This window comes from Amphiura filiformis, chromosome 7 (assembly GCF_039555335.1).
Source record: "Amphiura filiformis chromosome 7, Afil_fr2py, whole genome shotgun sequence".
Taxonomy (NCBI): Eukaryota; Metazoa; Echinodermata; class Ophiuroidea; order Amphilepidida; family Amphiuridae; genus Amphiura; species Amphiura filiformis.
This window is the reverse complement of record NC_092634.1, coordinates 57221807-57244707: the sequence shown is the minus strand read 5'-3', so window position 1 is coordinate 57244707 and position 22901 is coordinate 57221807. Positions and strand designations below refer to the sequence as shown.

Sequence of the window (22901 nt, the reverse complement as noted above, 5' to 3'; positions counted from 1 at the left end):
GTTCTTTTTCAGATCCCAAAACTGATAGTCACTCAGAAATGTTTCAATTCCTATGAGGAAAGGAAGTTTGGCTACGTCATCAAGACCAGACAGTGTTGCCATTTCTACTAATATCTAAAAAAACCAGAGTGATCAATCGGAATTGGAAATATTTCTGAGTGACAGAGTGAGTATCAGTTTTTGGATCCGAAAAAGAAACTTTTGGTCTATAGTGAAGATGTTTTGAGATTAACATAATGAGAACACACCACTTTTTAGGAAAACAAAGAGTGAAATTGCTGAAAGGAGGGGAAAATAATTGGGTTTAGGTATTCAGAATGTCACTGGTCCTGAAACCACTAATTTCTCCTGTAATGCAATATCTCTATTTGATTTTAATACTCTTGATGACCCCAGCTCTTATACCGCTGATCTCTCCACCATAACGTTGCATCTCGTTCCTGATTTCACGCACCTGAGGAGAATAAAGAAAGCAGAGATTCAAATTAATGTCCCGTTGAGTATTCAATAGATCCAAGGAAGTATTCCAAGAAAAGCGGTTTATAACCTAATCCTTTCAACACACTTTAGCATGAAAACTAAATTTTGTGTTAAGAGTTTTGGGTATGTGCTAGTGATCATGGAACACATAGAAGAGGCAAAGGTCTCCGCCCCTTCAGTGTTCTCAATGACTGATGGGTCAACCATCTTGTTAGTCAGCCAGTTGGCATCATTGATTATTAGTAAGTAGATAAGCTTTCACGATGGGATCTATAACAATTGATTTTTATTTGGGTGTGCTGCCGGATATCACATTACCGGTGCAGCCGGTCAATGTGTGAAATTTGGTCAAGCTTTCATTAGATGTGGCTCCGACTTCATTAGGACTAAAGACAGAATTGAAGACTTGCTTTTTCAATTCTGTCTTTAGTCCTGATGAAGTCAGAGCCACATCTGACAAAAGCTTGACCAATTTCACACATTGACCGGCTGCACCGGTAATGTGATATCCGACGGCGCACCCAATTAAAAATCAATTATCATTGATTATCAGGTATAATTACGGAATACACTCCACACTGAGAATCATAAGGGTGTGATGCCTCGTAACTAAAATTGCCCACACTGGGTACACCGTGTAGAGTATAACATAATTAATCTGATTATCATTTCTACATTCACATGCTATGCAAAACACATAACTTTGATTATTATGAAATCTGGTTTACAGTGGGTCTTGATATCAATCATCCACAGGTGGTAGCTTAAGGAACAAATCAAGCTTGATGCAAACTAGAGGGAGGTGTTATAGATGTTGATGACATTTCCCATATACCTTCAAAAACATTGATGTTATTTTTGCCCATGTCTGGTTTCATTTCCATCTGAGGGGATATTTGAAGGCATTTGTGTTCCAGTTTATCATCATAATTGTACATTCTAGCTTCAAAATGGCAAATTTCCTCTGCTTTGTGCACATTAGTTCCAAGAAAATTACTCTGGAAGCAAGCTCCCTCCAGTCACTCTGCTTGACAGATTTGACATCAACCTCCATCCCCCCATGTCAAAAAGAAATCTATGTCACTGTTCATTTCACACAGGGAGGGTTATGGTTTTTGCTTGATTCCATGTGCTTGATTCCATGTGCTACCGAATGTCACAACCATAAAAATATGCTCTTCCAACGTGAATTGGGGTTGAAGTTGTTGAGCTGCAGCCGCGATTTCTAGTAAATGAGGTTGTTATGTCAGTGCTCAGTTGTGACTTTCAAAAATCAAGAAGATATTCTATTATGTAAGCCTAATCATTTCTACCACTTCGAATACCCCATTGTTTAAAACTACCTATCATAAGAGCATCGTCCAACTGGTCCATGGTTCAACTCTATTCATTCACTTTTGTAACACTTAGACAAAAGTGGCCCAAGCGGTTTTAAGACTAGGTTACATAATTGGCCATATCTTCACTTGTATACCGTCGATTTTATTGGAACAAAGCTTAGCTGGTGGCTAAAGATATTATCTTGATAAGCGGCATACTTGTGTCATTCTATTTTCAAAATTGTACAATCCGAGATTTTGAATAAAACGCAGGAACCGTTGTTTAATTATTACGATGGAAATATTAGTCGAACGCATGTACAATGTTCATAACACAGTACGTAGGCCTACATGGCGTGCGGGACGGTGATCTACACAACTAAGGATTGTACCATAATACGACCAAAGGAGTGATACATATTGGCGACATCAGCGCTGGTAGTAAATACCAATTTTCTTTGCTTTGCCTTAGTTGTTCGGCTCAAAATTAAAAGGGGATTTATCTGATGGCAAAGAAATACTAATCTATTTTGTATGAAAATGTTATAAAATGGCTTTAATTCGCAAAATTAAATACCCGCAAATTTAACAGCTTTACATTGTACACATGAATTGCTGGATTAGTGAAATTAAATACCCACCAAAATGGTGGTCATTGGCAATTAGCGAAATTAAGTACTAGCGATTAAATAGCTTAACAGTAATGTACTTCTAATCATTGGTTACTTGTAATACCAGAGCAAATGTTATGTTTATTGCTATTAACATAATGATGCAACCACTCACCTGACCCTTCCGTCGCACTTTGGCTTTCTTGTACTTCATCCTATTTTTCACCCTGGGTGTGCGCAACTCTTTTCTTTTGCGTGCCGTCAAACCTCTGTTCTTAGATATCTGTGTAGGGCAGTGAAAGATAGAAACAAGTTAGATGTGGGTGTGTACAGGTGCTACCAATGAGTAGAGTCATCCACTAGCACCAGACATGCCAACTTTGAAATTCAATTTTCCGTACTCTGGAACACCTGGGTGAATGATTACTAAAGTGAGTTTTGCAAGACCAAAACTGTCTGGACTGAAAAGGTTTTTTTTTTAAATAACTGGTAAAATTGACCATGACATTGTAGTGATTCTTGAGCGAGTTTGTTAATGTTAAACATATTTTGGCTTTGGGATGTTTAGGGTTAGTGTCTAACCCTGATGCCTCTCCTGGAGTAGGGCAGGGACTGGGAACATATACAATGAAACCACCCCTGAGGTGTTGGGGTTAATATCCATGGTAAATGCCAATACTGTGTGATCGGTTTCATTTTGGCAGGTGGTGGATCCTCCTGAATACCAACAAATTGATTTAAATCATACCAATCCTGGTCATCTGTAAACAAACCACCTCAGAGGCATTGTGTTAGTATCCATGGGGAATGCCAACTGTCTGCTCCATTCCCTTTTGGAAAGTGGTGGACGATGCAAGTTTTGGAAAAGCACTCAGTGTGAAAACCACTTATGATAGAACAATAGGCCCTTGTAAAGCAGGGACTTTGCAACTTCACGTTCATTGCCAAATCAGTCCTACCTGGTATGAAATGCCTCTTTTCTCAGCTGTCTCATCTTCGCCAGGAACACCATCGTTACCATCATCTTCTTCATCATCACCTTGTAACTCCCTACAAGCAAAGCAACATGATATTATCAATGCTAAAGTATTATTCAGATTCCCTTTACAAATTAACCATCGCGTATACGGGCGCGACGTCAAGCGTGTGCCTTGGACCATGTGCAAAATAATACGCGCTGGACGGCTAGCAGTACGCTTAATTTGTAAAAGGAAATCTGAATAATACTTTATTTCAACACTTAATTACTGATCTGTAATACATCTACTGAACACACAAGTATGAGTGTGTTGTTTTAATAAGGCTACTTATATTTTAAAAATTTCTATTGTCTCCAAGTTCTTAGCTTCTGAAAACCTAATGCAGAATACAATGTTTTTAATTTTTTTTTTCAAATAGAGAATTTTAAAATTCTCATCAACATGATCGTTATGCACTTTGATATCCATATACAATGTGCTGTACGAATGTTTTAAAATAAATCACAAATAGAGACCATATCTTGAGTTCTACACTAGAGACTGTCATGTCGGCTTAGTTTTATTTTGCGTAGAACTCAAAATCTCAGAATTAAAGACAAGAACTTTTGAGTTTTATTTTTCAGCTTTTTGTTTGAAAAAAAAAAAGGAAAAAATGACTCTAAAACAACCTAATGTGCACAGGAGCTTAGAGAAAAGGATTTTTTAATATAGCCTAAGGAGCTGCCTATGAGCATTTAATACATCCTTTACTTCACTAACGCAAGTCAGATTTAGGGGTGTCAGCATTCTTAAATAATTTCAAATTGTTTTATAAGGGTTCAGCATTTGTTATCAACCATTGTCGACTTGTTTCAGAAGTCTAATAGCTTGTTTATTTTGACCAAATATATTTGTAATTTTGTAGAACATAAAATTTAGGTTTATTTCACAAATGTAATAAGCTCTGCAAATGATGCATCAAGAACTTTTTGCTGCAACTGATATAACTCTTGTGTTATCTATATTTTTTTACATACGTTTACACAGTTAATTGACAGGATTGTGGTCCGTTTAAATGGATAGACAAATAATGGCTAATTTACACCCCTAGTCAGATTGTACCTAAATTCCAATATGAAGGGAGTTAGCATTATAATAATAATAATATTTATTTCAATTGTCATAAATTACAAACATGAAAAAACATTGAAAGCAATTTAAATGATAATCCAGGAAAGAAGAAATAGACTAAACAGTCCAAACACAGTGTGTTCTTCTTTCCTGAAGAAAGATTGTGTGTGTGTGTGTGAATTTGGGTGAATGTAGGGTGTATACTAACTTAAGTGCCTTATCCTTGTCATCACGTCTGGACTGTAGTTTCTTAGCCATAGCTTCATAGTATTCCAAGGCTTTCTGCTCCTCAGCTGTCAGGCCACTTGCACCAATGCTATCTGCTTTTGATTTCTGGATGAAAAACAGACAAATAAATTTATCATCTTTATATATATTTATGGACATGGAATGACAGAAATCTCATTTACTCATAAGCCTGCTTCTTCCCAATGAAACAATGGATCTTCTTGCAATGACCATAAAGTATTGTTATATGACTGTTTATGACATTAATCAACGAATTATGCAGATCCTATGTTGCGTTTTGATCAGTGTGGCAGTCACGATCATAATCACTGGGAATTTTGATACAGCCTGATACAGCCTGATAAACGCATCAGTTTCAAAATTCTTCTGTATATTTTCAAGTCTCTCAACAACCTTGCTCCGAAGTACATCTCCAACAAACTGACTCCTTATATTCCTCAAAGGACTCTCAGATCAAGTAATGACACCACGCGCCTCCTGGCTGATAGATCCATCAGTGTCGCCGGTGATCGCAAGTTTCCCTGTAGCTGGTGTTAAGCGCTGGAACTCATTACCAACAGAAATCAGACTTTCGCCATCGGTCACTCTTTTCAAACAGAGACTCAAAACTTATTTATTCTGAACTGTTTTATTCTGAACTGGTTTTCTTATGTATTTGTTTTTTACTGTAAGCGCAACGATGCTTTCTTTGCTAATTGCGCCCTAAGAACTTTGTAGTAGTAGTAGTAGTAGTAGCCTGTATAACATACACTGTTCACTACATATGACTACACTGAACCACAATAGAAGGGACAATACACAGCCAGGTGTATTCATGGCTGTATTTTAACACTCGCCCGCAAGCCTGTTGTGGGTAATAAATGCTATTTACAACCTCCGCATATTACACCCTATGTGCATCCCAATCAAATTGCTCGTTAGATGAAATAGCACAACGGCACATATGATGTAGCGAGGAATTACACGGTCAGTAATTGCATCTCATTGGGCAATTTCTTTCAGAATTGTTACTGCTTTTTACCTTTTGCATCCAACATTTTGTTGACCTGGTGAGATTTTAGATATTTATATCAAAAGTAAATAGGCAAAGAAATATTTTGTGAAGAACGAATTGCTTTTGTGAAGTGGGGGTTAAATCTCTATATTGCCGTATACAGTGATACATTGTCGCCCTGTTCGGCGAGGTCGCCTGGTTGAGTGAGGCCACCCTATCGTGGGCTTATCCCCGACTGAACTTGACTATCGACCTGTCATCCACCATAATACCTTTTTCCTCTTTGTTTTCTTGACATGTTCTTCACTGACATCAACACCATCAACTTGGACACCATCTGCCAAAGAGGCTGACCCTTTCCTTTTTTTAGGCTTTGCTTTAGTACCTGTTTGAATGTTAAAAAAAAAAAAAATTAAGTCGCTGCCATAATGCTTGTTATTGGGTATTTGAAGAGCTTATTTCCACACCATGTTAAGTCCACAAGATTCACTGTGAAGAAAATCAGTAATTTTCTTTATGGCAATGAAAAAAAGTTAGATTTCTATAAAATAACAGTGAAGTGAAGGTGACATATATAGGACCATAAAAACATGTTAAGTTAAAATCTAGAGACTTTTGATTTTTTTAAATGAATTAATTTGTTTTAAAAATAGCATGGACTTAACACGTTTTGACACAAAACGCAATTTCTGGCATGGACTTAACACATTTTGACACAAAACATAGTATCTGTAACACAGAACTAACCATATTTTTCTCAAACTAGTCTTAAAAGATAACAAAAACATACAAAATGTGACTCTCTCTACTATAAAACACAACTTGCCACAAAACACCTTGCATCTCGAACCCCCTCCTGCTGCCCATTTTTTTACCAAAATTTGACGTTTAAAATAGTTCAAAATAGTTCAAAATTCAAACTTGGTTGAATTGCATTTCTCAGAATTGAATAAACATCATTTCACTGACAATAAGTGATGACCTGAAATATCCACTTGTTTTATCACATTATCACAAATATTTCCCCCTCCCCCATACTGCCACCTTAATCTCATATTGACAGTCGTAAGTTTTTAAGTCCTAAGTTTTTTTATACCTTTAACTTTAAAATTATACCTTGAATTTAGTAGCACATTTTGATAATCATACAAAATAATAATATCAAAAACTAACTCTACCACCATCCTCTAACATTAATTTTACTATCACAGCCTCTCCCTCTCTCTCTTCCCACCCTATTCATGTCTTTCTAGAGGTATCTATCAAATATTTCAGAAATCCCATACAAACTAAGCCTACTAATATAAAACAAAAACAACAACAACAACAACTTTTTATGCAGACCAAATTCATGTATACTATATAGGTGAAGAGAGAATGGCCAAAAAGTGCTCTAAAAAAGGGGGAACTGGCAACTACCGTCCTACCAGCTAATTTTGGTATTTTTGTAAAGTATGGGTCCTTACCATCTCCCAGATATAAAATTGCCCAAAATATCTGTGGGGAACATGCTGGAATGACGCCATCAAAATGGCACCAAAATTACAAATTCTAGCACACCATACTGGAAATGGCTTTATTTCATCAGTTTTTGAAACATTTTGAGTTACCTAAAGTTCCAATATGTTATATATTCAATTTGTAAACATACCTTACTTATCTAGAGTTAATCTAGACACATTGTAACATAAGAAATGATAGAGGGCGCTTTCAATATGGCCGCCAATTAGCCAATAATGAAGTTTACATGATTTAAACAGATAAAACATTAAAAAACTTACCCCCTTTTACTTAATATGATATTTATATACTTTGCAGATGTTTGGTATATGGTATAATGCTCTATTTATCCCATATAAATTATTTCAATTTGCACATTACATTAATTATTTATTAACCAATATCGATTGATTGATTGATTGCGGGATTATTAAAATGTTTAGCTTAACTATTATTTGGATGATAACGGCAATATACATACTTAAAAACTTTTTAACTTAAAAACACTATTTACAATTAATGTGGCAAACTAATAAAATTCAACAAGGTTGCCAGACAGACACACCCCCACTCCACACCCCACCCCCACACACCCCACTCACTCCCATCCCCTATACACATATAATCGCCTCCAAACGGAACGGATACAATTCTTTAAAAGGGCATATCTTCAAAAGTTATGAGCCGATTGAAATAATTGTTTCAGTTTATTAAAACTAACGGGTAAAGCCTGCATTATATACCAACATATACTTTTCTGAAATGGGAGAAAAAGAGGGCGCAATGAGGGGCCTCTTTGTTTTTGGGACACCCTGTACATGCATTTGGGGTCGTATGCAGACCTCCAGAAACCAAAGACGGTCTCACATTGCAGAGTGGTCCGCGGTTTGAATGTGAAGTGCGAGTGTGTGTGTCCCCGTTTGCTGGCAAACACCTATGCACCCCATGCACAACCACTACACACCACCGCGTGCAGCTTTTTACAGTTGCGTTGTAAAATCTTTCTAGCTAAGAAAGCTGGATGAAATTGCTGAGACTGACCAGATGGAGAATAACGAACATGAGGAGGACAAGAAAAAAAATAAAGATCAAATACTTCATAAAGCAGTTGGCATACTTTGTCCAGAAGTGGAGAAGTTGTACAATAATGTACAAGAAATTGATCTTGACGCATCATCGGCATTTGTTCCTGTCTCACTTCAGGCAGTTCTGCAGTGGCTTTTTGATAAGAAATCATTTGAATCAACAGATCAAGAATGTAAGTCGTCAGATGATGTGAGACGTCGATACATTAAACTAGCTGAATGCCTTATCTACTGCAGTCGCCGCGGTAAGAAGCAGGTAATACTACCGTTTCACATTGGGCTCATGCCCCAACTGCCTCATGAGTATGGCAGCAGCAGCTTAATTAAAACTCTTAATGCTTATGGTATGTGTGCTATCTATGATGAGCTTCGCAGATTTTAAACAGCGACAGCATGTAGCATATGCTGCAGATGATGTGTATGTACCACCAGGACTTCTGCCCAGGACAGCCTCTTCAGACAAGAGGGTGATGACAATGAAAATATCAATGGAGACACTGTAGATACAAAAACTTTACCACTAAATGGCAAGAGCAGAATTCCAAGAACATCCCTTGACGGATAGACAAACAGAATCTACAAAGTTTCAGCGTACAGAACGCAGAAGTGCTTGGATACTTCATTTTTCGCGAAACTGATAAATCGACCAGAACCAAAGCGGATGCCTAAGAACAGCTTGATAGGAATTCCTACGTCAAATACCACATGGAAACTTACCAATCCAGAAAGGTGTGCATTGTGTGCACTCAGGTCGTTCCATTTCGGACAGGCTACAATGCAACAGTATCTCAATACAATCCAAATGCTGTTGCTGTAGTTACATATCCACTCATAATTGAGATACCTCCTTCTGACATGAGAACAGTTTACACTAAAGAGAAGAAAAGATTTGGATGAAAAGTGTGGTCAATAATGTCTTTTGGTTTTGGTTATAACAGTTGTATGCAGTGGCACATCGCTTCTAATGTATTGGACGACTTTGGGGCGATTTGGTCTGAAAGATATGTTGGCAGATTCTGAAATGTACGCTCCTGCCACTGTTGAAATTTTGTTACCTGGAAAGAAATTTTATCGAGCCGCAAGAGGTCTTACTCTGGTATATGAAGCTCTTGTTCAGATATTATCACAAACTTCCCAAAATGGTTTGAAGATCAAAGGCATCTTGAGAATAGAGTGATAAGTGATGTAGAGAAGACCTTCATTGGGCATGACAGTGTCCCACCAGAAATCATTGGCCCCCTGACATCTTTGATTGAAGAGAACCTCTTACAAATTTTAGCAGAGTACATACATGGGATCGGCATTCGGCAACGTCAATGCTGAAATAGAAGGCAATTGGGAACTGCATCCCAGAACTCAAGTTAAATACGCTCTCTTTATTTTTTTGTGGCTGATCGGCAGAACTATTCTCGTTGGCGATCACTATAATGCAACAGAGATGCTATATTCACTACCAGACACAGTTCAAGAGGCGTTTTCCAATCAAGGGTTTTCAGTCAAGCAAACTCCAGGAACATTTAAGGGCATATGGAGCGATATGGGAGTGTAATCCACCATCATTAAGGATACCAAGAGTGATAGTGCCATCATTGGCCTGACAAGAAGGGGATCTGATGTGCTTCGATGGACATGCCACCTTCTTGATCAATATAGTGGTACAATGCAAATTCGCAGTGGCACAAAGTCAACCATAACAGAGTCACATGAACTAACAAACAGCAATGATGACAAAGGATGAAGCTCATACCCAGCAAATTCTTAAGCATATGGAGCATATGGGAGATAACAGGACTGATCCATTCGACGTAGAGTCACATCCTGAATTACTAGTTGATTTAGGCAGTGGTCTCGTAGCTATTTTTGAAATCAGCAATTCCCTGTTGAATGCTGTGGATAAAGGGCGAATGATGATGGGTGACTTATGACGCATGAATGTTTAACATAATATACAGAACTTCCAAGACATTGCAGAAGCCTTCCGCAAGAACATTACAAAGTTGCTTGAAACTGCACAAGAGGTACATGTTGTTTTTGACCGATATGATGAGGAAACATCGCAAAAGGTGAAAGAGGGCCCGCAGACAAGGACAACGGCAAACACAAGTATCCGGTTGAAGGGGCTCGGCCACTTCCATATGGAAATCATTTATGGGATTGTCATCCAACAAGCAAGTCACAAATGGCAAATGGTTATGCTACACATCTGGTCTTACAACCAAATGTGTGACATCTGCAGATTTGGTTGAAGTTTAAAAGTTGTTTTCCACACATGAGCTCCATTCAATAGACTTTGACAAGAAAATGAATTCCTAGAATGCAACTGGAGGGATAATCATTCAATGATGTAATGGTTCTACATTACATGCCACGGATGCGAGCGGTTCTTGAAATTTGGATACAGACTGGAAGGATTACTAAAATCATTGACCAGCGGAGAATGATTCCCATTCATATTGCTATTGTCAAATTGTCAACAGTTTGTGGTGTGTTAGGCCCTACCTGTAGTTCACGCCCTCACTGGCTACGACACAGTGTCGTCATTTTTTGGCATAGGCAAGAAGAAACTGATGCAGACAGAAACACTGAAACAACAAGATTCAGACCCTGCGCACCAACAGGCATTGAACGGGGAAGCTCATAATTTGCTAATTGGCGGCCATATTGAAGGCGCCCTCTATCATTTCTAATGTTCCAATGTGTCTAGATCAACTGTAGATAAGTAGATAATTTTACGAATTTGATATATAACATATTTGTCCTTTAAGTAACTCAAAATGTTTGACAAACTAATGAAATGAAGTCATTTCCAGTATGGTGTGCTAAAATTTGAAATTTAGGGCGGCCATTTTGATGACGTCATTTGTTATAAAACAACATCCGTGGCCAGTAAAATAGTTCGTTTGTGGTAAATAGAGCATTATACTACTTGGCAAACATCTGCAGTATATATTAATGTTATTTTAATTTAAAAGATCGTTTTTTGTCATGTTTTGTTCTAAATAAATCATGTAAAATTAATAATTGGCTAATTGGCAGCCATATTGAAAGCGCCCTCTATCATTTCTAATGTTCCAATGTGTCTAGATCAACTGTATGTAAGTAAATAATGTTTACGAAGTGGATATATAACATATCTGACCTTAAGTAACTCAAAATGTTTGATGAACTAATGAAATAAGGTAATTTCCAGTATGGTGTGCTAAAATTTGGGCGGCCATTTTGATGACGTCATTTCAGCATGTTCCCCCACAGATATTTTGGGCAATTTTATATCTGGGAGATGGTAAGGACCCATACTTTCCAAAAATACCAAAATTAGCTGGTAGGACGGTAGTTGCCACTTCACCCCTAAAATGAGTCTCAATCTGCTGGCCTACTAGTCTCAGGACCAAACAAGAACTTTGGCGATTAACTATTGGAAGCCCTATGCCGTGCTACTTGCCTACAAGCTGCCCACAAGGGCAGTGTTTGTGGACTTAACACAGTTTGCTACAAAACTGGATTGGACTTAACACGTTTTGGAAAAAAATCGATACTTTGTGTGTCAATATTTCGGAACTTGACTAATTTTGGGAAAAAAGAAACACATTGCTGGATAGCCCTAGTTACTCACTGCCCATTTTCATCAAAATCTCAATTTTGAAGGAGGGTGGACTTAACACGGTTTGGAAATAAGCTCTTCATTTGCATAATGAAGTACCGTATTTATTCCAATAAGTGCCCAGGGCACTTAACAAAGTCATTTTGAGTGGGTGCTTATTTTTTACCTCATTTACCTAATTTTTTCATGAGGGGCATTTTTGTTATAAAATGGTCCTGAGACGTTCTAGTAGCTTTTCAGATGCAGAAAATGTATTGCAAGTTTACGCAGGACTTGTAGTCCTGCAGCTATTTCACTGTATCGACATCTGTCTTTCACTTCAACATTAATGGTACCCTTTAGTTAATTAAAAATACTCTGGGTGGGCGCTTATTGGGGCATGGGCATTTATTGGAACGAATACGGTACTTGCCAAATTAAATAGGTTTTGTACTTATGCAATGTGTCCCCCAGGGTGGACCATTTTGCCACTATGTACCTTTTTTTCCAATGACAGCACCGGGGAGATAAGATGAATGTCCACAATCTTGGGATCTACCCTTACTTGACCTTCCTCCACCACAATCAAAATAAGAAATCAGGGAAATTGTCACTCCACTGAAATTCACTTTGCCTACCTGGTTATTTCCTGGGCCATACACATTCTTGCACAAGCACAAGCTCAATAAAATCTCAGAAGCGGTGATCTACCAGGGCTATTATTTCTTTGGAAAAGGGGGGGATCATGAATATGTCTGACGTGACCATAGTAAATTTGTTTATGTCTGTTGCCGTAACTATCTATGTTTTCTTTGTTTATATATCTCCGTTTTCTCTTTCTTCCATGCAATTTGGTCCTGCATTTACGTTTTAATGGCTTTCTTTACTCAATTTAACAAGGATGCGCACAGATTAACCGATGATGCGATCACGCCCATCACAATCTCTTAATGACGCGCACAAACCAGTGTGTCCACAGCCGTTGCATAAAGCATGTGCAATAAATATGCAATCTTTAATGTTTGAAAGGACAAAGCATTTGCTTGAGCTTTTTTGAAATTTTTGAATAAAAAAAATTGAAACTTGTCGTCTGCAGTCGACACCTGCGTAGAGGGAATAAATCCACTTGTAAGAATCTCTTCTGTTGTCATATATACCTAGAGTTTGTTGAAGTGATTTGTCATCTTTACTTTGCCTATTAGTCTCCTCATCTTCCTTTCTACATTCATCTAGGAGTTGGTGGATTTCATCAGCAAACTGCACATCTAGAGGTTCCAGTTCACTCAGCAACTGTGAAACAGTAATGGAAAGACATGTTGTTATGTCAGAGATGTCACAGGCTGACCCAAAAAAATCCTGAACTTGCGAAGCGAAGCGAGCGGAGCTCTCGCCCAACACGGCCGGGGGGTCCGAGGCCCAACACGGCCGGGTGGGGTCGAGGGGCAAAGCCCCGCCCCTGAATCCAGATGGTTTCTGCACATTTAGCACCACAGGAAAGGCCATTTCAGAGGGTAAAAAGAACATTTCAAAGCTCTTGGCTTTGTTCTACACTTTTAATAAAAAGTTCTTCCTTCTACCAGAAAACATGCTTTAAAGTTTTGAGTTTCCTATACTTTTATGCACAAGAGACTCTCTTAAAAAATGTTTTTTAGCTTTATTACATGACCAATATGGCTGATGCTGATATATGTGAAGCAAAAAACTAAGGCAATAATTAATCATTTTTTGTGCTTGGCATCCACTGCCTAAACCACCCCACCCCACCCCCACCATCCGGCACCCCATCGTGGGCCTTGACGATCAGTGTGCTTTTAGTTACAATTTCAGGACAACAAACATTTTAGCAGATTTAGCACCCCCAAAAGAGAACATTTTTGACATAAAAACCTGTTTTAGACTTTTAAAAAAAAAATGCTTCCTTCATCCTAAAAAAGTGGTTTTAAATGTTCAGTTTCCTATACTTTTGTACATAAGAGACATTCTTCAAAGTTTTATTGTTGCCTAATAACATGGCCTACATGACTGAAATTGATGTATATAATGGGCAATATAAAAACAATGATTCATTAAATTTTTGACACCCCCCCCCTTTGGGTATGTGGGAGGAGGCCCACATGGGGGGGGGGGTACTAATGTGCATGAAGAATACATTGTAAGAGTAATTTGTAAAATTCGGTAGGTTAAACATACAGAGTGATGTCACTTCAAATTGGGACTAAAATAGTAGGCCTATCCCAAGGGAAATACATAGGCCTACACACCCCCACCCACCCAACCAACCTGAGATTTGAGAAAAATCCGGAAATCCGGATAAATCCGGAAATGTGACATCTCTGTTATGTACACTGGATCTACTCTGGTGCTTCACCGGATTACCCCCAGGGCTACTCCGAAGCATTGTACTGTAACACAAGTAAAACCAGTGTACCTCTGCAAGAGCTACCCTGTAGCGGGGTACCTCTGGAGGCACTCTGTGAAAAATGTGTGACTATCTGTTGCCACACTGAATGTAATATTCTCAAGTTCACTATTCCGAAGTTTCTCTAATCTGAATATACAATAAGGGTTAGTGTTAGGGTTTAGGGTTAGCGAGCCTTATTCTATATTCAGACTAGAGAACCCTCTGACTAGGGAACCCGATATTCGGACTAGCGAACCTTTTTCAGAATTCCGACTAGCGAATGGTAAATTACGTGTTCGAACTAGCAAACCTTCGCACTAAGGAGCCTTCAGACTAGGGAACCTTCGGACTAGAGAGTTGTCACCGGTTACATACCTTTTTATACTGCAATATTCTGCCGATAACTGGGTGATTGTGTATGGGTGTGTGTCTGGCTTTAAGTACCATGTAGAAACTAATATTGAGACAGTATCTGTAGAAGAAAACATTATATTCATTCAATTTAGTGTTTTCTTGTGAGACACTTTACTGCAGTAAAGAAAGAATCAGAATCTGCTCATTTTCTCACCAACTACAAAGGCACAACATTTTATGAATGTCATGTCTATTCTTGAATTTTGAGAATCTTTGAAAATGTCGTGGAAACCTAATACTGGTGATTTCTGAAGACTCACATGAGTCACCTTATCCTCTGTTTAGACCTTCAGTTTTGTTGCTTGTTGAATTTTCAAGAATATAGCCGGCAATGGCAATCATTAGTCATAGTCGCGACTATCGCCAAATATTCGTGACCTTGACTACTCGTGATTTAGTCATGCAAGCCTATTGTCCGTGGGATAGCTAATCATGGTTGTCCCCAGTGATTTTTGGACAAGATGACAAGAGAAAAAGTGCTCATTTTGAAGACTGGCCACGATACTATTTGATAGCACACTAAGAAATATTAACATCCCAGTATTGTTATTTCACTCCAGAAAATTGATTTCAATTCTATTCAAATTCAATTCTTTCTATACCTGGAGTCTTGCTATTCAATTCCAATTCAATCCACCTTGCTTTAGAATTAATTCAATTTGATTCCAATTCAATTTTTCAATTTCAAAATCATTTCATTTCAATTCCAATTCAATGCAGTGAAATTAACAGTTAATCAATTTCAATTCAATTCTGACCATTCATTTCAATTCCAATTCAATTCCAATTCCAATTCAATTCCAATTCCAATACAATTGCAGTTTGTGTTAATTGACCAAAGGCACACTGCAAACACTGTGTCTAGAGATTGAACACTTTTTGTCCTCGATTTGTAAACACATGTAAAATCTAAACACAAAATGTTAAGCTTCAAAATATCAAGTGTTTAATATCTAAACACACGGCATCAAAATAATTACTTAACATGTTTAGCATTTAGACATGTTTACAAATCGAGGACAAGATGGTGTCTAGAATGGTGTTTAATATCTAGACACTGTTTTTGCAGTGCATGTTTTAAATTTTACTACCAATTTTATAACACTTGTCACAACACAAAGTCAAAATCAAGTACATTATACACTACTTGTCACAAAAGCATTTCAACAGAAGATACTTTATTGTTATGTTAACTCACTTTTCACATTCAAACAATGTGAGTGATCCTTGACCTCTGGGTCCTATTTTATGAAACTTTAGAACTTCTTAGTTCTTAGGTGACTGAGTTCCTAATATTTGTCTTAACTTCTTGTCCACCATGCACATTATTTTCTAAACTTAGGAGGATTTCGTGATCCTAGCATCCTCTTTTTATGACATTTTTCAGTGGATATCCATGCAAAAAGCTTGTGGGGGGGATGAGGCTGTGGATCACGAAATGCCCTTTTAAGGTGTGTGGTACGATCGATAATGGGACCCTGTCCTCACACTGACCTCAAAGATGTCCAAAATCAAGGTTTTGATACTATATAGCCCCTACTTGCCTCCTGCTCCTCCTAAGATTTTCACCCAAAATCCTTGTACTTTTGAAAAAGTGTGAAAAAAGCTGTCAAAGATAATAAGCATTTTCTTTAATGGTTTTCTCACAATTTGTTCAATTAATGTACAATGACTTTTGAGCATAAAAATTTAGGAGTTTGAGAAAAATAGGGGCTTTGTGATTAGTGCCAACATTTTTTAATGTGTGTCTCTTGTGTGATTAGACCTGGAGCTACCTGGAAGTGTATCAGAATTCAAAACGGGGAAGGGCACTTTTTACAGGTGGAATGATCTGGAATCACAGACATCTGCTTGTGAATTGAAATGCTGAATTGAAATCAAAGCTGAATTTCATTTCAATTCCACTTCATTCTTCATCGCTCAACATGATTTCAATTCCAATCCAATTCAATTCTTCATTGCTCACGATGATTTCAATTCCAATCCAATTCAATTCATGCCCAAGCCCACTCATTTCGATTCCAATTCAATTCCAATGCATTGAAATGAAAATCGCCCAAAATTCATTTCAATTCAATACGATTTCAATGCATTGAATTAACATTAGTTACATACATAACATTTACATCTGAAATTTGGATGAACATAATTATGAACAAAAATACTACATCAGCAGTCACTACTACAAATTTGAGCATAGACTCTATAAAGAAATGATTTGAAGGTGAAATTAGGATCAATATTTCCTTACCCTAGACACAATTTGTGTTTAGTTTTGATGTACACCGCTCCTGGCCCTGGTGGAATGCGTCCATCCTTTACCATGTTGTGTAATGGCTCTACTTGATCAATGACTTCACGCATCTGTAAACATGCATACAATGAAACAGTTGCTTAGCAATTTGTAAAAAATGCTTAATATTTGTGTTTTGCATATTCCCAGCAAACACAGAAATGTGTTTAAAAACGTTATTTATAAACGTTATTTGATTTTGGTCAAAATGTTTTAAAACACTTAAATGTCGGGTTATATACGTTTTTAAAAAGTTTTATATGAAAAAACACTGCAAAAACATTTTTAAAAAGAAATAGGAAAATATTTTTTGACAAACATTTTTAGAAACTATTTTGTCAACGCTTAATGTTATGCACTTAAAAGTTTTCAAAAACGTTTTCTGAGTATTATAACATTTTAACTGAAAAACGTTAAAAAGGCTCATCAACTGAAATTTGTAGGGCATATACTCCGCTTGCCTAACGATTGCCAGTAAAAGATTATGCATTGTATGTCCCAACTCATAGCAAGAGGAAACCCAGACGGCAACGAACCTTGTTCTTTAAATACATCCAGTGTCTTTTGGGGGAGTCAAGGTCAACTATCAGCAATGGCTCAAGACCGATGGAGGAAAATTTGTAGTCGCCTGCTCCGCAGCCTAAGGATGATGATATAACCTGATATTTAAATGTTTTCTGTAAAATGTTTTGTTTGCTGGGTTGTTTGGTCTTGCATACACCTAGTAAATTCAATTTACTGAGCCAGATCAGAACTGCCAATGTTATTAATCATGTTAATGAAAAGTTCAATTGAGGATATTGGATTGTTTACATATTTTGTGCATATTACCCACAATGCACTCGGTTAAATGCACACTCATTAAAGAAAGGGGCTTATTTTGTGTAGTTTGGCTTACAAATGACCAGTTATAAAGTTAACCAAGTACCTTGTACAATATCAGTTCTTGAACATTTACTACATGCATTGGTCACCTACCTTTGTTTTGAAGTCCTCAACTAGTCCAAGAAATTCAGGCGATTCCTTTTTTAGAATCTGAAAAAAGAGAGATGTAAGACAGTCAATGACTGGGAAAATGTAAACCAGGTCTAGAGACAATTGGGAATCCTGGCACCTCCTTCCAAAGACTATTTTTGCACCAGTTTGCTTGCGTTTACATATATACCATGTAATCATTGCACCATTTGCAAGCAGACTATTGCACAGTGCGTGAGTCCTCAGTGCTTGCGTTTACATAAATATACCATGTAATCATTTTGAGATGGTTTTATACTCACTTGTAATTTTTCTCTTTTCGACAGTTTACTAAGGTCAAGGGTCACTTTTTCCTCCTCTTCATCCTCCTCAAGTTTCTCTTGTACTTTCTGAATAGGTTTCGCCTGCAAATTAAAAAAAATCATGTGACCAGTGATTAGAAACCGTGATTGGTTGGTTGCTTGGTACAAGTTGTTTTATTTTTAGGTCTATAAATTAATTTCCTAGGGTGTTTTATTTCTCCCTCTTCTAAATCCCATTTCTTGTTCTCTCTTTCTGCATCTCATTTCCTCTCTCTCATCATGATTTTTATTTCCTCCTGTCTTGTTCTCATTCTCACATCTCTCTCATTATCTTTTTGACATCTCATGCTCTCTTCCCATACAGTGGCAGCTGGGGGCTAAATCAACAAATTTTGCAAATTATTATGTTTTGATGGATCCAAGTTGTGATAATATTGGATCCAAAACATAATAATGATAAAATTGGATGCTTTACGCTCAATATTTATTGGTCTCGCTATGAGTTGTAAAATATTGGACTCGACTCACGCCTCGCCCAATATTTTAAAACTCATAGCTCGATTCAATAAATATGGGTTTCAACCGATCAATTTTATATTAAAATTGGTGCAAAAAGTTGACATATTTGACATATTGACAACATAGGGAAAAAGTTCTGACTGTGGGCAATGAGAGGCATTTGCCCCCTCCATCCTGTAGCACCACCACTGTTCCCATATACTTACTTTGAATAGGTCTAATCCAAAGTCTCCCTCATCCAATGTCTCCGCCATGCGTTGTTGTATAGCCAAAGCTTCTCTCTCTTCCTCTTCCCTAGCTGCCTCTTCCTCTGAGTCACCCACACCTAAAAAACAAACATGCAAATAAACTTAATGCTTATCAGAGACTGGCACACAATAACTTCCAATGCACCTGTTGTGTCTTGCACATGCAGTTATGTTCTAGACTATGCCATAGTCGATTTTTGATAAATAAAACATGTTATTAATCATGATGAAAGCATTCAGTTGAACTCGAAATTATACTGATATTTATTACATCAAAATACTAGTATAAAATTGTTATGAAAAAGTTTATATAATTATATTAGTGACAGTAAAAGTAAAGTAAAGTATAGGCCTCGTGAGGCTTATATTATTGAATGCAACATCATAATGTCATTATATAAGCACTTCAGTCTGAATACTGAACAATTCTGATTTTAGAATCTACCAGTTTATTAATCGCATATTAGTCCAGTTAAAAATAGACTATGGACATTGAATTTTAAAAGGAACTTTGATCCCTAAAACAAACACTGTCAATCATACTTGTTTATCATCCAATTTAACCACACGCACATAGCCTGGAAATACAAGCATGGTACAAGACGCGCTCATGTTCCCGCCGACACAAAGGCCGCATAGTTCTGTCTCTCTCTCTAGGTGCCATATCCTAAGACGTTGGCGATCATGTCATGCCACAATTCTCTGTTATAAGCCATCTCCTGAAGCTCTGTCGCTTTATGTTCAGCTCCCCTTTCTTTTAGCCAGTCTTTCAGATTTGATAACCACATCACTCTCTTCCTGCCTCTGCTCCTTGTTCCTTCTATTCTTCCTGTCAATACTAGGTTCTCGAAACCATCCTTTCTGAGGATATGACCAAGGAATTTGAGCTGCTTAACTCTGATTTCACGTAACAGCTTCCTGTTCACATTTGCTCTACTTAGGACATCGTCATTAGACACTTTATCAGTCCACGGGATCTTCATCATTCTTCTTAGGAACCACATCTCGCAGCTCTCCAATCTTCTTTTAATGTCTGTTGTTATTGACCATGCTTCACTTCCATACATTAATACAGGGACGATATAGCAGTTGAGTACCAATTCTGGTCTCTATACTGAGGGCACTGTTTTTAGGATCTTGTCTAATTTTGAGAACGCAGACTTAGCCAGTGCAATCCTTCTCTTAATCTCCTTAATACATCTGGCATCTTCTGTGATTAGACTGCCAAGGTAGTTGAAGGAGGAAACTTGCTTAATTCTTTGATCTTTCACCTTCAATATGCATGTTGGGCTTTCAGTCTTTGATACCACCATACATTCTGTCTTCTTGCACTTTAACGATAAACCTTTCCTCTCACTTTCCTGAACCATCACATCAAGAAGCCTTTGCAGATCCTCCTCAGACTCAGCTAATAGGACAGTGTCATCTGCATATCTTATGTTCGTGATGTTATGTCCACCTATACTGAGACCATTTTCCTTTTCTAGCTCCCTTAGAATCAGCTCACTGTAATAATTAAAGAGATCTGGTGACATCACACATCCCTGTCTGACTCCTCTCTTAATGCTTGTATATTCACTACAATCACCATCCACCCTTATGCACGCTGTTTGGTTCCAATAAAGGTTCTGCAACAGTCGTAGATCCTTTCCATGCAGGTCTAGCCTGCCAAGATCTTCAAAAAGCTGATCATGTCTCACCTTGTCAAAGGCTTTTGAGTAGTCAATGAAACACATGAAAACATCCTTCTGCATCTCTACCGCTCTCTCTGTTATCATTCTCAAGACATAAATCGCATTCCTGGTACCAGCATCTTCTACAAAGCCGAACTGCTCTTTTACCAATCTCAGGTTTTATTCTACTTCTTGCACGGAGTAACAGGATTCTTAGAATTATCTTTGTAACATGGCTCATAAGGCTAATTGTATGGTGTTGTTCACAATCCACAGCGCCAGGTTTCTTGGGAAGAGCAATAAAGATTGATTTGCTCAGGTCTTCCGGAAATATCCCATCATCATACATTCTGTTGATGACTCCTGTCAGTTTCTCAATTCCATAATCCTCTAATGCTTCAATCATTTCAACAACTATTCCATCTGGCCCAGCAGCCTTATTTCTGCTCATCATTTTTATAGCTGATCGAACCTCTGACTGCAATATCTTTGGACCCTCAATAGAATCGGAAAGCTTGGCAAACCGTCCCTTACATCGTGAAATAACTCCCCAACATATTCAATCCATCTTTTCATTACATCATCTTTCCCTACCAGCATATTACCATTCTTTGCCTTGATGCACCCAGAGCTTGAACAGCCTGATTTCCTGCCTGAGATCTCATTTATCCTCTGGTACACATTCCGATTCTCTCCAAATTGACTCTCAATTTTGGCACATTCACTAGCCAGGTCTCTTTGGCCTCCTTGCAACGTTTCTTTATTTGCCTGTCCAACTCTCTATATTCTTTCGAATCCCTGTCCATGATCTTTTGCCTGTCTCTCATCATTGATAGAATTTCTTCTGTCATCCACTTGCTTTTACTTTCTCTCTTCTTCTTTGGCAGGCATTCCTCTGCTGTTTCAACCAAGATATCCCTCATTGATTCCCATGTCATCTCTTCTCCTTCGCCTGTAAGTTGCTCAAACCTGTTCTCCACTTTGATGGAATACTCCATTCGGATCTCTGGTTTCTTCAGCTGTTCAAAATCTACCTTCTTCGTGATCTTCGCTCTCTTCAACTTTCTCAGCTTACAACGAAGTGTGCATACTACTGGAATATGATCACTTCCGCAGTCTGCCCCTGGATGTGTCTTCGCATGTTTCACTGCTCTTCTAAATCTGTCATTAATGGTTATGAAATCTATCTGGTTCCTTGTGCGATCCCCAGGGCTCTTCCATGTATATATTCTTCTGGGGTGCTCCTTAAACCAAGTGTTTGTGATTACCATGTTGTTTGCTTCACACCACTGCACCCATCTATCACCACGCCATTTCTTTCTCCACATCCAAACTCGCCTACTGTTTTGCCATCTTGTCCTTGCCCCACCTTTGCATTCAAATCTCCCATGATCAGTTGTATTTCATCTGATTTGCACTGAGACTTTGCTTCCTCCAGTTTATCATAAAAAGCATCAATCTCCTCTCCTGTGCTCTCTGCTGTGGGAGCATATACTACAATAACAAAGATATTGAAAGGTTGTCCTTGTAGTTTGACCAGCAAAACTCTCTCACTTACAGTCCAATAGCCCAGCACACATTTAGCCATATCTGCATCTAGCATTAGCCCAACTCCTTTCTCATGCTTGTCACCACCTGCATAAATCATCTTGAAGTCATCGATTTTGAAGTCTCCATTATTTGTCCACCTGGTTTCATTTATTCCTAGTATGTTGATTTTAAGTCGGGTCATCTCTTGCTTAACATTTTCGAGCTTCCCACTCTGGTTAAGAGTTCGCACATTCCAGGTTCCAACTCTGATGATCTTACTTTTTCGCAAGATGACCGTACTATTTCGAACAGTAGCTAGCTGACGGTCTGGGCCCACCTGCTCTACATGGGACACCCTACCGGGCGAGGAGCCGTCTACATTAGGTTCCACAGCCCCCTTCACAACGTTATAATAACATCAAATTGTGACCTTCCATGATTATTCTTGGGAAGCAATAAGTGAAGTGGTATCCCGTTGCCTTCTTCACTGCAGCATTGACAGCCATGTTTGGGGTTGCCAAAACGCCCATCACTAAATCGAGTACTGCCGATATCCTTGAATATATATATTAAGGAGCGCCAAGAACTCGTACTACATCGCTGCTGCTCGATGCAGGGCTAACCATGTATCAGGGTTA

General features: G+C 38.1%; 1 protein-coding gene across 1 annotated transcript in view; it reads right to left on the bottom strand.

Annotated features, from left to right (window-relative positions):
* Nucleotides 1-224: 224 nt before the first annotated feature.
* Nucleotides 225-22901, bottom strand: part of LOC140157376 (something about silencing protein 10-like) — a 36303-nt gene continuing 13626 nt past the window's right edge. Inside the window, 11 exon segments of the mRNA XM_072180552.1 lie at nt 225-454; nt 2586-2693; nt 3370-3460; nt 4709-4833; nt 6016-6128; nt 13066-13198; nt 14685-14781; nt 16975-17087; nt 17995-18051; nt 18294-18395; nt 19019-19137. Of these exon segments, the coding sequence (XP_072036653.1) occupies nt 365-454; nt 2586-2693; nt 3370-3460; nt 4709-4833; nt 6016-6128; nt 13066-13198; nt 14685-14781; nt 16975-17087; nt 17995-18051; nt 18294-18395; nt 19019-19137 (1148 nt within the window). The 3' untranslated portion in view covers nt 225-364.